The following is a 15,246-nucleotide window of genomic DNA, read 5'->3' on the forward strand; positions in this document are numbered from 1 at the left end:
ATATGTTGAGAGCAAATCTATGTTAACAAGTTCTTCATCCAATTAAATACCGTCACACCAAAATACGGCTCCAGATCTCATTCAATCTTCTAGAAGGTGCTGGATGTCAACCAAGAAACCGACTGGAAGATGCAAATAAAACATAAAACAAATAATAAATGATACGAGTCCAGCTCACCACGCTTCGAGTGTCCACTGAACTGGACACGTTGTGTTGATTATTGGAACCATTGTTGTCCCATTGATCCACTCTATGGCTGCTCTTGTCGTGTATTTCTATTCTCTTCAAACACGACAGAGATTTCACAAGAACTCAACTTTGAAGTTTAAATCAATAGCATACAAATTTATTATACATGACAAATTAAAACAATCATATAATGATTACAAAAGAGTAATAACAAGAGAGGCAGAGACCGAATTCACCTGCTTGTTCCTCTGCAGAGAGAACCGAGAGGTCGGAAAAGGTCCGCTGTGTGCTACCAGCGGACCCTCTGCGAAGCGCTCTGAAAACCCCAGCCTGTGAAGGCCTGCTTTTAACCACCACCTAAAATCTTTCCACATGTCCAAATAAGGACGTGTAGATGTTTTTCTCGGCTACTTGGAAAGTCCTGGCGCTGGGCCGTGTTATCTGTCCAGCTCCAGCTGCATCTGGCCCATCATCAACCTCCTAGTTCCTTTCCCAGGTCGGCGTGACATTTTGAATATTTCCTTAGGAACAGCTTGGGAAAACATTGTTAACAACAACAGATTCTGCGAACACGGATTCTGCGAACCCAGTTTACGCAAACTCTTTCACCCCACCCCACACGAACCCATCTACTCTCTGTACTTCTCTCATAAGCAATGATCAATTTTACTGCTAAAAGTAAATGTAAATGTCTGTTTCCTGGAGTCTATCCCAGATGCTCCCCAGACAACGACCCTGCCAAACTGCAAGGGTTGAGGATCAGTCACTGCACCTTAACCTGACCCGAACAGATTGTTCACTACCTATATAATAATATATGATATGATACATAAATATACTACACTCTCATGCTCGTTGGCCCAGTAGTCGTTAATGTTGTTGCGCTGTGCGAAGGTTTATCACATGTAATAATGAGTCTTGGTGTGTTCCATTGTCAAGAAATGAACTTTCCTGAACTGACTCTCACCTTTGGGAGAGATTTCTACTCCCTTAAGCTTCAGGTAGAATTAAATAACATATTCATGAAAAACACCAACATTAATGTGCAGCTAAACATGAAAAACAACACAACAACTACTGAACCCGTTTTAATCTAGCTAACTAGCATCAGATAGCTAACAGCTCGCAGATGCTTGCTTTAATTTAGCAAAGAATACAATTAACTCGATTGACAAATACTACTTTGGAAACGTTCGCAACAATATTAAAATCAGCGTTGTTCATGTGTCAAGTGAAACCGCTATGAAAGTTGACACAACCTAAACCGACGCTCCTAACAGGCTAACAACTAACGTTAGCCTGTACAGTACAGTGAGCTAATGTTTCTGAGCTAGCTTAGACTGGTAACTAGCCACTAACCGTTGACTTGTGTTCACTTTAACTAAAACTTGGTGGTAATTACTTTCCTTAGTTACTTGAACAAAGGTTTAACCTTCAGCTCAGGTTGGCGTCCACGTGGAGCTGCTGGGTCCAAAACACTGGGCCTCCAACCGAGGATCACTGCATAGGGTCAAACGTACGGAACCTGGGCCACAACATCTGGGTAGCCAGTTATACAAACATGTGTACGTGTGTGTGTGTGTGTGTGTGTGTGTGTGTGTGTGTGTGTGTGTGTGTGTGCGTGCGTGCGTGCGTGCGTGCGTGCGTGCGCGTGTGTGCCGTTTTTTGCGAAGCAGGTGTTGGCTGCGCTGCACTGGTATCAGCACCTGCATTTCACTGCACCAGTTGTGGGGAAGTCAGATCTCTGGAGCCAGAGTTACGTTTAGTTGTGTGTAAGTATTGGTTTAAAACAAGTCAACTTAACATATTTAGTCTTAACATTCAAAATGTGCCAATATATATGTTGTACAATAATTCTGTCCCAAAGTGATTTTTCTAGACACACTCATTTTCACAGGAATTATAATACATTTTATTGACTTTGAAAGGACATTTCTTTTTATTTACATTCAGCAGAAATGAAGTATTTCAACCTATTTAACATATGTGGAAACACATGGAACACAAATCAGCTACGTTGAGGACAGGTTACACACAATAAAAGTAAACGTAAGAAGTACAAACTGTTGCTGCTGTCTTTTACTGTACATCTTTTACATGAAAGCTCGTCTTTGCACTGGTTCACCTCTTATGTTTGCTGAATAAGTGCCCCTTTCACTACCACTGATGTTTTATTTACATTGACGCCATATTCACAGTGCAGTCTTCGCCTCGCTGCTTTCATGCCGATCTCCGACTTTCTCTTTCGCTCTGTCTCTTCTCCGTGTCACTCGTTCAGCAGGGGTTGCACGTGGAGGGTGGACGGCTTCTCTTTCCGGCGTCCTTGCTGCGCTCGCGCTGCAGCTGCTGGGCTGCGATAAAGAGACGACAGAGGAGACGCTTTCACGCTAATCACGGCACAATAACGGCCTGCTCTGTAAAGGCACCGAGACAATGAAGGTCAAGCAGTCATTAAAATCAAGAGGATCGAGTCTGTGTGAAGGAGAAGAGTTGATAGAAGAGGGGCAGACGTCAGCTCCAGCATTTACCGGTTACACTGGCAGTACCGCTTGGGCGCCTTCAGCATATTCTTCAGTTTCAGCCTTCTCTGTTAAAGAAAATTCCCATTATAATAGATTAGTTTGCTGCATCTTCATCCCAACTGCAGGTTTCAACGTACAAATGAAGATTCGCTGGGTGACTTCATTTACCCTCTTATTCCTGATCTTCTTGCACATAATAATGACAAAGATCACCAGGAGGAGGACAATCAGCAGGCCACAGCTAATTGTAACCCACACCCACCAGTAGAGCTTCAAATCGAGGAGACTCTTAGTGTCACCTGAAATGAAATGAAATGAAGTAAAGCAGGTACAGTGAGTCAGTGGCGCATGGAGGGAAGGCTTTGAGGAGGGCTTATGTGCAGGACTCACAGTTGGTGCAGGCGGGTTTAGGGCTGCCCTTGTTTTTGTTGTTGTTGATGTTGTTGTGGGGTTTTCGAGAGCGTGCAGTTGTTGCTGCTACTGGAGTCGGCTCTGAGAGCAGCACACAGGACATCTGGCTCCATGATCATGTAAGGGTTATTGCACATGCAGCATCTTGCATAGAGCCCAGTGTCCCACCTTTAACCTTGAGCTTCAGGTCGACGGTGTGCTCATCGGGTTTAATAACACACCTCCAGGTTCCTGCATCTGAAGAGGCTACGGATCGGAGCTCCACTGTCCCAGACTCGGTCCCAGCGGCTGTGGTTCCATCTGGCCTCATCCACTGCACTGTAGAACCTGGGGTCTGACCCTTTACCCGACACTGGAGCGTGACACTGGTGCCTAGTTCAACTTCATCTGTGGGGCTGGCTGACACTGAGACACACAGGGAGGAGAGTGAGAACCAAAAGAAGTACAGTAAAAAGATCAAGCTCTAAGAACACGTACACACAAATAATGGAAAGACAACGAAAACCCAAACACAAATAAGTAGTGATAATTATTAGTATTTTTTTCTGAAACTTTTTTTAGAAACTACACATTAAAATGAAAAAGGGGAGTTTTTCATCTTTTAAATTTAATGAATAAAAATAAATTATTAAAATTATTTTTTATAGTTTTTTTTAAATTGTATGTAACATGTATGTAACATGTAACATTTGTTGTGTATTTTAATTGCTTGCATGTAAGTGATAAACATTTGTAAAGTTATTGAAACTGGTCAAACATCAATAAGACATTCAATTAAATTATTAAATCATTATTTTCTAGTTTTTATCCAACTAGCTATAAAAAGTGTCATTTCTTCTTATGTTTAATATAAAACTACACTATATAATGCTCACATGGCAACAGTAATGAGAGTAAAAATGCTGATAAATAAGATCAGTGCATTGATAGGAATCTAAATCCACATTTGATCAGATCTGCTGCTGACCTGAGACCACAGCTAGCGTGTGCTCGTGGTTTGTTCCATCTACTTTACAAGTGAACGTTCCAGCGTCTTCTTGTCTCACACCAGAGATCTCCAATTTTGTGTCCTGCTTTGCTCTTGCTCTTGTAGTAACATCAGTCATGCCTGATACAGAAAGCATGGTTTAATTAGCAACATGTCTGACAAATACTTAATACACTGACCAGTACAGAAGGTTGTTTTACCTACCTTTGCTTTGGACGCCACTCTTTCCATTAATACTTAGAACCATTTCACTTCCATGGTACCAGAACAGACTTTTACTGAAGGACTTGACCCCACAGTCCAAGGTGACCTTTGACATTGGTGTTGTGTAGATCACTGAGCCGGCAGCAGAGACTGCACCCAGCACTGAAGAGAGAGGATCACAGTCACAGAGCACGTTTAGTGGTGAACGTCCCAGAGGAGGGGCCCACAGACACAGTCATTATGTTAACATGGAGAAGTGTTTCCAGGTAGCCACTATTACTTGATTATATAGCTATTGTTTATTTAGACTTAATTATTTACTTTAAAATGTTTTATTCTTTAAACGTATAATCACTTACCAAACACCAACCATACTGTGGTCTTCATTAGGTTGTGTCTGAGGGGTAAAGATAATTCAGATTGTCAGAATATAATGTTCAAAATAAATGTAAGGTAGTATTTCCTGGTGTGAAAGCAAAGATTTAACTTATTTGAAACATTTACTGCACACAGCTTCTGTTGAGACATGACCGCTAACCACCAGCTACCTGCCTCACTTCCTTCCTTTCTCTGTCTCTGGTATTAAAAACTTTAAACTTACTGCGTATCCTTCCATAAAATAGGCTGAAACAACAACAAATGTCACTGGGACAGTTTTGACATGTGGTTTGGCTGTTTTTTATTTATTTGCAATTAACATAAATGTGTCTTTACAGGCTTTGCTGTGGACCTGCTCCCAGTGTAACTCACATTATATCAAGTATAAATCCTGACAAATAATAACTTTTTGTGTAGTTTTACTTTTACAAAGGCAAGGAATCAAAGAACCTGCAATAAGAATTCTCGAAATCTATCATTCTTTGATTCTCACCAAGATTTTTTCATCTGTAAGGATTTGATGATTAGTTTCAGTCAGGTAATTTACCTAAAGGAAGGAAATCATCATTTTAAAGTTAATTCCTAATGATTTATTTTTGTTGGATGGTCTCTACATTTCTAATGTGTTCAATCAGATATAAGTTGTATATTTCAGTTTTATTTAAGATTTTAATTGCATTTTGTTTCTTCTCTCATGTTTTTGTTTGGTTTCTTGTTTAGGTCCCAACACCAAATTGTTTAAAATCTGTTTAGGTGTGAATTACAATAAGACAAATACGATCTGATGAGTTAGTGAGTTTACATCGCTATACTGAGTTTCAGCTTCAGTTCGGAGCAAAGGAAAATTAATTAAGTTTCATCAGGCGAAGTCACAATTCCATTTAAATAATATAAAACTTAAGATCCTACCTTAATTCGAAGGTGATCCACTGTTACTATTTAAAGGGTAAAACCTTTGCTCAACTCCTTTAAACTTCACTTCATCAAATACAAAAGTGTGAGGATGCAGAAAGTGTAGAAGGCGGAAGAGATATGAAGACAAACCTGCACCTTGGAAAGTTGTAGGCCAATGCAAACCCAGATCTCTGTGGGTTTGCACTTTATGTGAGCGTGTTCCTGTAAACTAGTCCAAGGATTTACAAATAGTTCAGGTTTGGTGACGTTGTATCAAGAAGCGATAAAACAGCAAAAGAATGCAAAAAAAACAAGAGAAGTGATGCTAAACGCTGAACTCCAAACTTCCTTCTGCCTTTAGTAGAAGAGAGCAGACGGAAATTAGAAGCTACAAAAAAATATTAATCAAATCATCCAGAATTCGACTGAATAATCACTATCTTCATTTTCTTTGACTTTCTTTGTTCCGCTATATCTACAGCTATCATGGATGCTACATATATTGTACAGTATCTGAAAGGTTTGTTTATGCTTGAACGTCAAGGAGGTTGTAGAAGTTTGACTACAGCTATCAACAAATGACATAATAGACCTTAATAGACCATAATAGAAGATCTGACCTGTCATTGTCTGATCAACGAAGAAGTATGGACTTGAAATGATTTTTTATACACACGTAAAATACATGTGTTTATGCTGGTCGTATGATCTTTGGAAGCGAACTACCAGCAGCTGTTTAGTTTGCCGCTCAGACCAGGCTTGGAGTGTGGTGCCCCCTGCTGAGAAGCTCCAAAACCACCTACTGCATTTTCCTGGTTGTCTGACAGCAGAACGCTTTCAGAGATCAAATCCTCTTTTGCTTTGGATAAAAACTATCCATCAGCTTAAACTCAAACATCAAAGTAGGATGTGTTGTACTGAGAAAACTCAGTTCTGTATATTTACACGTTTAGCATCCACATATGCCTGGAACTCTTGGATTGAACATTGTTTCCTCATGAGATAATCCTCAGCAAACTCATCCCACAACAGGGGAGCTCTGCTTAAAACAACAGAGCACATATGTTTCCAGAAGAAGTTTGACATCAAACCCCATGGATACAATTAGGGTGACACTACTGTACCTTTAAATTTAACAATATCCTCTTCGTTATCACTCACCAGATCCTAGACTGTCTCATAACTCCCAGACCCCGACTAGCACAGGGAGATAACGTTCATTTTGGAATGTGGACACATTAAGAAAGGGGAAGACTTCATCTGGACTCAAAGTTTGGATTCAGATGCAGAACTTTTAACTGTCATGAAACCAACACTATTGTGTTTAGTAGATAAAAAGCTGTTATTTGATGCAGGATTGGTTCATGTATGATGTTTATCCACTAACTTATGTAAGTAAATTATTCCAGAGAGACAGGATTGAGAAAGATGAAGCCACATTGCCCTCCGTTGGTGAAAACAACTAGTGTCCTGAAGTGATGCTTCCTTTTGGTTTGCTTATGAAAGTTAAAGTAAAGATGTTATAGTCTTCTGCTAGTTCTGTACCACTACAATAATTAGAATATTAAAACCAAGGTTAATTCATGACTAATGTGTTTGGTACTAAATAGCAAATAGCAAAACAATTTATCATGTGACAATACCTCAATTGTTGCATCATTATCAGAACTACATCAAAGACTTCAATAGTCGTATGCGTTTGATTTTGTGCTTAACCATTCTTAGTCTTCATATTGATTAAAATTCCAGAATAATCATAATATGTTTGTTGTGTTATGGTGTGATGGAACCTTGAGCTTAATGAAAAGAGAAAAGTATAGTCCATATTTAGGCTCATTTAAATAGGATGACAGTAAACTTCATCCCGAGCCAAACCACCGGCCGCAAGCACCCTCCGCCTCTTCGGTTCAATGACGCCCACGAGGGATTTAGTAAGTGCAAAACTTTGTCTTGGTCATTTATTCCTGGTTTTCATCTATATATATTCATATCATTTTATTCATGTATCCTGTAGTTGTAGAATAATTAAACATTTAAAAGGACCTGATTTTGTGTTCATTGTTTTTGGAAAGAATACTAAGAGGTCACTGAAACATCCAAGAACTCATGAAAAAGTATCAAGGTAAAATTATTATTATTATTATTTATTATTAGTATTAATTCATCAAACTGATATCTGGTATTTAAGTAAATTAGTTATAGCTTAGTTCATCTTTAAAAAGACCTGGTCCCACAACTTTGAGGAATATAAATATTTCAGCATTAATATTAGATTATCCGCTACATAATTGTTTGTTTCTGGAAACCACGTCTGGGATTTTTACATAGTGCAGTTTTTGTGAAACTGTCAAGTTCTGCAAAGTGGCTTTAAACACATATTCATCATGAATTTTAATTTCAATGTCAAAACACTTAAATTGCAACTAGTTAAGTGATATTAAACAATTAAGTTTTGTGGAAAGAATAAGGCAGAAGAACAGGAGAGATAATTTCTTTATTTGTCGAAGCCGAAGTAACAAGGAATTTGTAAAATAAAACAAAAAGTCACTCACGTCTACATTCTAAGAAACAAGTTAAAAAAGGTAAAATCATTCAACCATTTAACATAGTTCCTATTCTTAATTCAGCAAGCTGCAAAAAGCTTCATTTCCTCTTATATGTGATATATAACTACAGTATACTATATAATGCTTACATGGCAACAGTAATGAGAGTAATAATGCTGATAACTAAGATAAATGCATTAATAGGAATCTAAATCCACGTTTGATCAGAACTGCGGCTGACCTGAGATCACAGCTAGCGTTTGCTGATGTTTCGTCCCATCTGCCTCACAAGTGAACATTCCAGCGTCTTCTTGTCTCACATGAAAGATCTCCAATTGTGTGTCCTGCTTTACTCTTGCTCTTGAAGCAACATCAGTCATACCTGATACAGAAAGCATAATGTAATTAGCAACAGCAGGACATTTCCAAACGACCAGTACACGGTGTTGTTATAGATACCTCTGCGTTGGAAGCCACTCCATCCATCAATACTTAGAACCATTTCACCTTCATGGTACCAGACCAGACTTCTCCTGAAGGACTTGACCCCGCAGTCCAAGGTGACCTTTGACATTGGTGTTGTGTAGATCAATGGGCCGGCAGCAGAGACTGCACCCAGCACTGAAGAGAGAGGATCACAGTCACAGAGCACATTTAGTGGTGAACGTCCCAGAGGAGGGTTCCACAGACACAATCAGTAAGTTAACATGTTGATTTGTTTATTCATTTAAAATATGTCACATCACTAAAGCTTCAAGGTTTTAAAATTATTTACGCTGAAAATATTTTGATGAAGGTCAAAGAATGAGATCTATGAGATCTCATGTGACAGGTTCTTTGATTAATATTTAGAGCAAAACAAGTAAGAACAGTAAGCTTTCAGATTTCAAATTCCTCTTTTGCTTTGGATGGAGACGATCCATCAGTTTAGATTCAGACATGAAAGTGGGATATGTTGTGCTAAACCATGGTGAAGCTATGTCATGCTTTGAGTCTTTAACTGTTTGTACTTGGTGGAACTGGTGGGTGAGGAGGTGGTGCCCTGGTGAAGTAGTGAAACAAAGCTACAACCACTCGATAAGAAGAAGAACGGCCTGGAAGCCATGTTGTGATGGGGAAGGGCAGTGACTAGCGACGGCAGTGGAGCTCAATAGTCAGGACACTGATTAATGGTGACAGTTAAGGAAACATCAATAAAACTGAGGATCAGCATTGTACTTAAATCTTGTTGTTTTTAATGAGCAGATCAATAGAAACCTCTTCCCAATGATGACATAAGGGCTTTTGCATACGCAGCATCTTACATAGAGCCCAGTGTCCCACCTTCAACCGCGAGCTTCACGTTGATGACTGCCCCACCAGGGTTGATGATAAACTTCCAGGTCCCTGCATCTGAAGAGGGTACAGGCTGGAGCTCGACTGTCTTAGACTCGGTCCCAGCGGCCGTGGTGACGCCTGGTTCAGGTTCAGGGGTGGTGGCTGAGACAGACACAAACAGAAGCAAGCATTAGGAACACACACACACACACACACACACACACACACACACACACACACACACACACACACACACACACACACACACACAGAAAGATAATGATAACACGTTAGTGCTAACAACAAGTATTACTATTTCTTTTCTTTATTAGAGGACAGCGAAACGATGTTGGGTAATATTAAAAAATGAATGACTCAGATTGCTCCATAATTTCTATGCAGAGAAGTTATCATGAATCATTATTTAGTTTTCCTGTAAAATACCTTGGCAAATCGTTTGCCTCGGGCTCTCAAACTACAACTAGCTACAACTAGTGCTTCCTGGTTTTCTCTGTACCTGCCCCTTCAACAGTCCTGCTAAGAGGGGGCGGGGCCATGTTGACAGGGGCGGGGCCAGGCGGAGAGGGGCGGAGCCCGGCTGATTATCATTCACACCTGAATGATAATTGTTCTGCATAGAAAATATGGATGCATTCTTAAATATTACCTGACATTGTTTTAGTTGACCCCCATTAAAAATCGATGTAGTTTTCTTTTGAGAAATGTGCATTAAACTGGTTAAGGGAAATATTCATATTTTCAATTTGATCAATAACAAAGTAACATTGTCAAGTTAATTTATGTAAGTGAAGCATGTTTTTATACATGTAGCATTTTAATTGTTTGCATGTAAGTATGAACCTTTTTGAAGTCACTGAAACTGATCAAACATCACACATTCAGTCATATCATTGAATCGTTCAACATATTTCCTCTTAATTCAATTAGCTGCAAAAAGCTTAATTTCCCCTTATGTATAATATGTAACTACACTATGTAATACTTATGACAATGGAAATCAGAGTAATCATGCTGATAACTAAGATCAATGCATTGATAGGAATATAAATCCACATTTGATCAGATCTGCTGCTGACCTGGTGCCACAGTTAGCGTGTGCTCGTGTTTCAGCTCATCTGCCTCACAAGTGAACGTTCCAGCGTCTTCTTGTGTCACACCAGAGATCTCCAATTTTGTGTTCCACTTTACTCTTGCTCTTGAAGCAATATCAGTTTCGCCTAATACAGAAAATATGATGTAATTAGCAACAGTGGGACATTTGCACATGATGCACTGACCATTACAGGGGGTTGCTATACTGTAGCTACCTCTGCGTTGGATGCCACTCCTTCCGTCAATACTTAGAACCATTTCACCTTCATGGTACCAGACCAGACTTCTGCTGAAGGACCTGACCCCACAGTCCAAGGTGACGCTTGACTGTGCTGTTGTGTAGATCACTGCACCCAGCACTGAAGAGAGAGGATCACAGTCACAGAGCACGTTTAGTGGTGAACGTCCCAGAGGAGGGTCCCACAGACACAATCAGTATGTTACATGTTGATTTGTTACGTGAAATAAGTCACATCACTAAAGCTTCAAGGTTTTAAATTATCAAAGACGAAAAAACCTAAAGTGATTCAAAGAATAATAGATTATAAAAACCTTTATGGCAGGTTCCTTGAGTCCTTGTCTTAATATTAAAACTAAAACTCTACAGCAAGTAACACGCTTTATATCAACACATTTGCTGAAGAAAAGCCAGACGAACAACAACAAATCAAGATCAGCATTCTGTTTGAGTTTTGTTATTTCTAATGAGCAGATCAAAGGAAACCTCTTCCCAATGATCACAGGGGCTTATGCACATGCAGCATCAGTGTCCCACCTTTAACCTTGAGCTTCAGGTCGACGGTGTGCCCACCGGGGTTGATAACACACCTCCAGGTTCCTGCAGCTGAAGAGGCTACGGATCGGAGCTCCACTGTCCCAGACTCGGTCCCAGCGGCTGTGGTTCCATCTGGCCTCATCCACTGCACTGTAGAACCTGGGCTCTGACCCTTTACCTGACACTGGAGCGTGACACTGGTGCCTAGTTCAACTTCATCAGTGGGGCTGGCTGACACTGAGACACACACAGTTCTTCATTAAAGTACACATTAAAGAGGAAAAGGGAAGTTTGTCATATTTTTAATTGTATCCATAATGAAGATAGTGAACAGAATGTAGTTAAATTTTGAAAATGAAGCATGTTTTTTATTATACATATAACATTTGTCGTGTCTTTTAATTGTTTATAGGTAAGTCATAAACTTTTGTGAAGTTATTAAAACTAATTAATTATATATAAGGGGAATTATTCTATAATTGTCACAATCCAGGGTTTTGCATTTTTATTTCCTGTTTTACTTGGCACGGTTCTGTGTTACACCAGGTTAACTGACATTTCACATTTAACATTTACCATTTACATTTAGACTTTTGCAAATTTAACTAAATGTAAGAAAACATGTTTTGTCTATTAGTTAAATGTGAGAAAACTAGTTATAGGTGCTCCCATATGCCTGCTCCTATTGTGCTGTTGCCAGTCTGCCTTCGCGTATCGCCCTCCGCCTGTACCACGACTCTGAGTCTGTATTAAACCCCTCATACTGTGCTGTGCATGTGGGTCCGTCATCTCAGTAATCGCCATGGTGACATTAATGAATGCCATTAAGGACTAGTACACTGCAGTATGTATGTACTTACTCACATGGCAACAGTAATCAGAGTAATCATGCTGATAACTAGGATCAATGCATTGATAAAAGCACAAATCCAGGTTTGATCAGAACTGCGGCTGACCTGAGACCACAGCTAGCGTGTGCTCATGTTTCGTCCCATCTGCCTCACAGGTGAACGTTCCAGCGTCTTCTTGTGTCACACCAGAGATCTCCAATTTTATGTCCTGCTTTGCTCTTGCTCTTGAAGCAATATCAGTTTCGCCTAATACAGAAAATATGATGTAATTAGTAACAGTAGGACATTTCCACATGATACACTGACCAGTACAGGGGGTTGTTATACTGTAGCTACCTCTGCGTTGGATGCCATTCCTTGTGTCAATACTTAGAACCATTTCACCTCCATGGTACCAGACCAGACTTGTGCTGAAGGACCTGACCCCACAGTCCAAGGTGACGCTTGACTGTGGTGTTGTGTAGATCACTGAGACGAAAAAAATTAACGTGATTCAAAGAATGATAGATTATAAAAACCTTTATGGCAGGATCACATAGGGGCTTATTAACATGTAGAATCAGTGTCCCACCTTTAACCTTGAGCTTCAGGTCGACGGTGAGCCCATCAGGGTTAATAACACACTTCCAGGTTCCTGCATCTGAAGAGGCTACGGATCGGAGCTCCACTGTCCCAGACTCGGTCCCAGCGGCTGTGGTTCCATCTGGCCTCATCCACTGCACTGTAGAACCTGGGCTCTGACCATTTACCCGACACTGGAGCGTGACACTGGTGCCTAGTTCAACTTCATCAGTGGGGCTGGCTGACACTGAGACACACACAGTTATTGTTTATGTTTTTTATTATACATATAACATTTGTTGTGTCTTTTAATTGTTTATATGTAAGTGATAAACATTTGTGAAGTTATTAAAACTAATTAATCATTCAAAAAACTTAATTTACCTTATATGTAAAATACATTACTCTATAATAAATGCCATTAATGACTAGTACATTGCAGTATATATGTACTTACTCACATGGCAACGGTAATCAGAGTAATTATGCTGATAAATAAGATCAGTGCATTGATAGGAATCTAAATCCACATTTGATCAGATCTGCTGCTGACCTGAGACCACAGCTAGTGTGTGCTCGTGGTTTGTCCCATCTACTTCACAAGTGAACGTTCCAGCGTCTTCTTGTCTCACACCAGAGATCTCCAATTTTGTGTCCTGCTTTGCCCTTGCTCTCGAAGCAACATCAGTCATGCCTGATACAGAAAGCATGGTTTAATTAGCAACATGTCTGACAAATACTTAATACACTGACCAGTACAGGGGGTTGTTATAGCTACTGTACCTCTGCGTTGGATGCCACTCCTTCCATCAATACGTACAACCATTTCACCTCCATGGTACCAGACCAGACTTCTTCTGAAGGACTTGACCCCACAGTTCAAGGTGACCTTTGACTGTGCTGTTGTGTAGATCACTGAGCCGGCAGCAGAGACTGCACCCAGCACTGAAGAGAGAGGATCACAGTCACAGAGCACGTTTAGTGGTGAACGTCCCAGAGGAGGGTTCCACAGACACAGTCATTATGTTAACATGGAGAAGTGTTTCCAGGTAGCCACTATTACTTGATTATATAGCTATTGTTTATTTAGACGTGATTATTTACTGTAAAATGTTTTATTCTTTGAATGTATAATCACTTACCAAACCCAAACCACACTATGGTCTTCATTAGGTTGTTTCTGAGGGGTAGATAATTCAGATTGTCAGAATATAATGTTTAAATTATTTTTTTCATTCCAGTATTTCCTGGTGTAAAAGCAAACATTTACCTGGTATGAAACATTTACCGCACAAAGCTTCTGTTTGACGTGAGCGCTGTACAAAAACACGACAGCTAACCACCAGCTACCTGCCTCACTTCCTTCCTTATGAAAAACTCTAAACTTACTGCATATCTTTCCATTAGATACGCGGGTGGTAATACTGTAATTATGCATTATTAAAATGCATGTTTAATCGCATTGCTCCACTAACCTTCTTTGCAATTTTATTTTTAATATTAAGGCAAGGAATCAAAGAACATAAGAATCCATCATTCTAATGATTTAAGGAATACATGTAGTTTCAGTCGTGATTTATTTTATGTAACAAATCATCACTTTTAAAGTAAGGTTTAGTTGTTCTCTACTTTTCTAATCTAAACAATCAAATATATGATATTTAAGAAATTCAATTGCATTTTTTCCCCTTTTTTTAGGTCCTATCACTAAATTGTTTAAAATCTGTTTAGTTGTAAATAACAAAATGAACCGACGACATTAGTGAAGCTGTCAATATACTGAGTTTAAAGCTTCAGTTCAAAACAAAGGAAAATAAATTAAGTTTCATCAGACAAAGTCACAATTCCACTTAAATAATATAAAACTTAAGATACCTACCTTAATTCGAAGGTGATGCACTGTTACTGTAATAAAGGGTAAAATCTTTGCTCATCTCCTTTAAATTTCACTTCATCAAAAACAAAAGTGTGAGGAGGCAGAAAGTGTAGAAGGCGGAAGAGATGTGAAGACAAACCTGCACCTTGGAAAGTTATATAGGCCCATGCAAACCCAGATCTCTGTGGGTTTTTATTTCGTGCAAGCATGTTCCTGCAAACTAGGCAATGTGCAGGTTTGGTGATGCTGTACCGAGAAACCACACGTCCAAGTCAGCAAAAAACTGCAAAAACACTGCACACAAGTGATATTAAACCGAAAATATGTTTAATAAAAAAAGAGGAAAAAAAGTATAAGCTAGAAAAATGTATTAATCACACCACAAAATCATCTGAACCAAAAACTATCTTCATTTGCTGCTTTGATGTTTTGTTTTGCTGTAACTACACTGATCGTGGATGCTGAACTGTTTCTAACTTACTGCAACTACTAGAACATAGTGACACAACAGATCAAAAGCAAGTTCTCCCAAAAGTGACATGTTTAAACTCAGGCCCTGCAATAGACTGGCGACCTGTTCAGCGTGTACTCTGCCTCTTAGCCTCAGCAACCTGGGATAG

General features: G+C 39.5%; 2 protein-coding genes across 6 annotated transcripts in view; both read right to left on the minus strand.

Annotated features, from left to right (window-relative positions):
- cd4-1 (CD4-1 molecule) overlaps nucleotides 1-548 on the minus strand; it is a 17,206-nt gene extending 16,658 nt beyond the window's left edge. The window contains exon 1 of one of the 3 annotated variants that reach the window (XM_055503108.1): nucleotides 179-548. The gene's annotated coding sequence lies outside the window, so the exon portion shown is untranslated. The remainder of the gene's footprint in view (nucleotides 1-178) is intronic. The other 2 variants (XM_055503109.1, XM_055503107.1) reach the window with 2 other exon arrangements.
- Nucleotides 319-14,804, minus strand: cd4-2.2 (CD4-2 molecule, tandem duplicate 2). 3 transcript variants are annotated; one of them, XM_029128985.3, is made up of 13 exons: nucleotides 14,630-14,787; nucleotides 13,893-13,930; nucleotides 13,534-13,695; nucleotides 13,304-13,444; nucleotides 12,761-12,997; nucleotides 12,526-12,657; nucleotides 12,295-12,435; nucleotides 11,339-11,575; nucleotides 10,779-10,922; nucleotides 10,548-10,688; nucleotides 9,457-9,612; nucleotides 8,593-8,754; nucleotides 8,063-8,515 (listed from the first exon to the last, which is right to left on the minus strand). In XM_029128985.3, exons 2-13 carry the CDS (start codon nucleotides 13,918-13,920, stop codon nucleotides 8,358-8,360), a joined length of 1,839 nt encoding a protein of 612 aa, XP_028984818.1. In that variant the 5' UTR covers nucleotides 13,921-13,930; nucleotides 14,630-14,787; the 3' UTR covers nucleotides 8,063-8,357. The 3 variants fall into 3 exon arrangements, with proteins under 3 accessions (XP_028984820.1, XP_028984818.1, XP_028984821.1); XM_029128987.3 differs by lacking the exons at nucleotides 8,063-8,515; nucleotides 8,593-8,754; nucleotides 9,457-9,612; ... (1 more) ...; nucleotides 10,779-10,922; nucleotides 11,339-11,575 and adding exons at nucleotides 319-2,541; nucleotides 2,719-2,777; nucleotides 2,881-3,011; nucleotides 3,103-3,204; nucleotides 3,292-3,528 and having other exon boundaries at nucleotides 14,630-14,804; XM_029128988.3 differs by lacking the exons at nucleotides 11,339-11,575; nucleotides 12,295-12,435; nucleotides 12,526-12,657.
- Nucleotides 14,805-15,246: the final 442 nt, after the last annotated feature.

Source organism: Betta splendens, chromosome 16 (genome assembly GCF_900634795.4).
Source record: "Betta splendens chromosome 16, fBetSpl5.4, whole genome shotgun sequence".
In the NCBI taxonomy this organism is placed as follows: domain Eukaryota; kingdom Metazoa; phylum Chordata; class Actinopteri; order Anabantiformes; family Osphronemidae; genus Betta; species Betta splendens.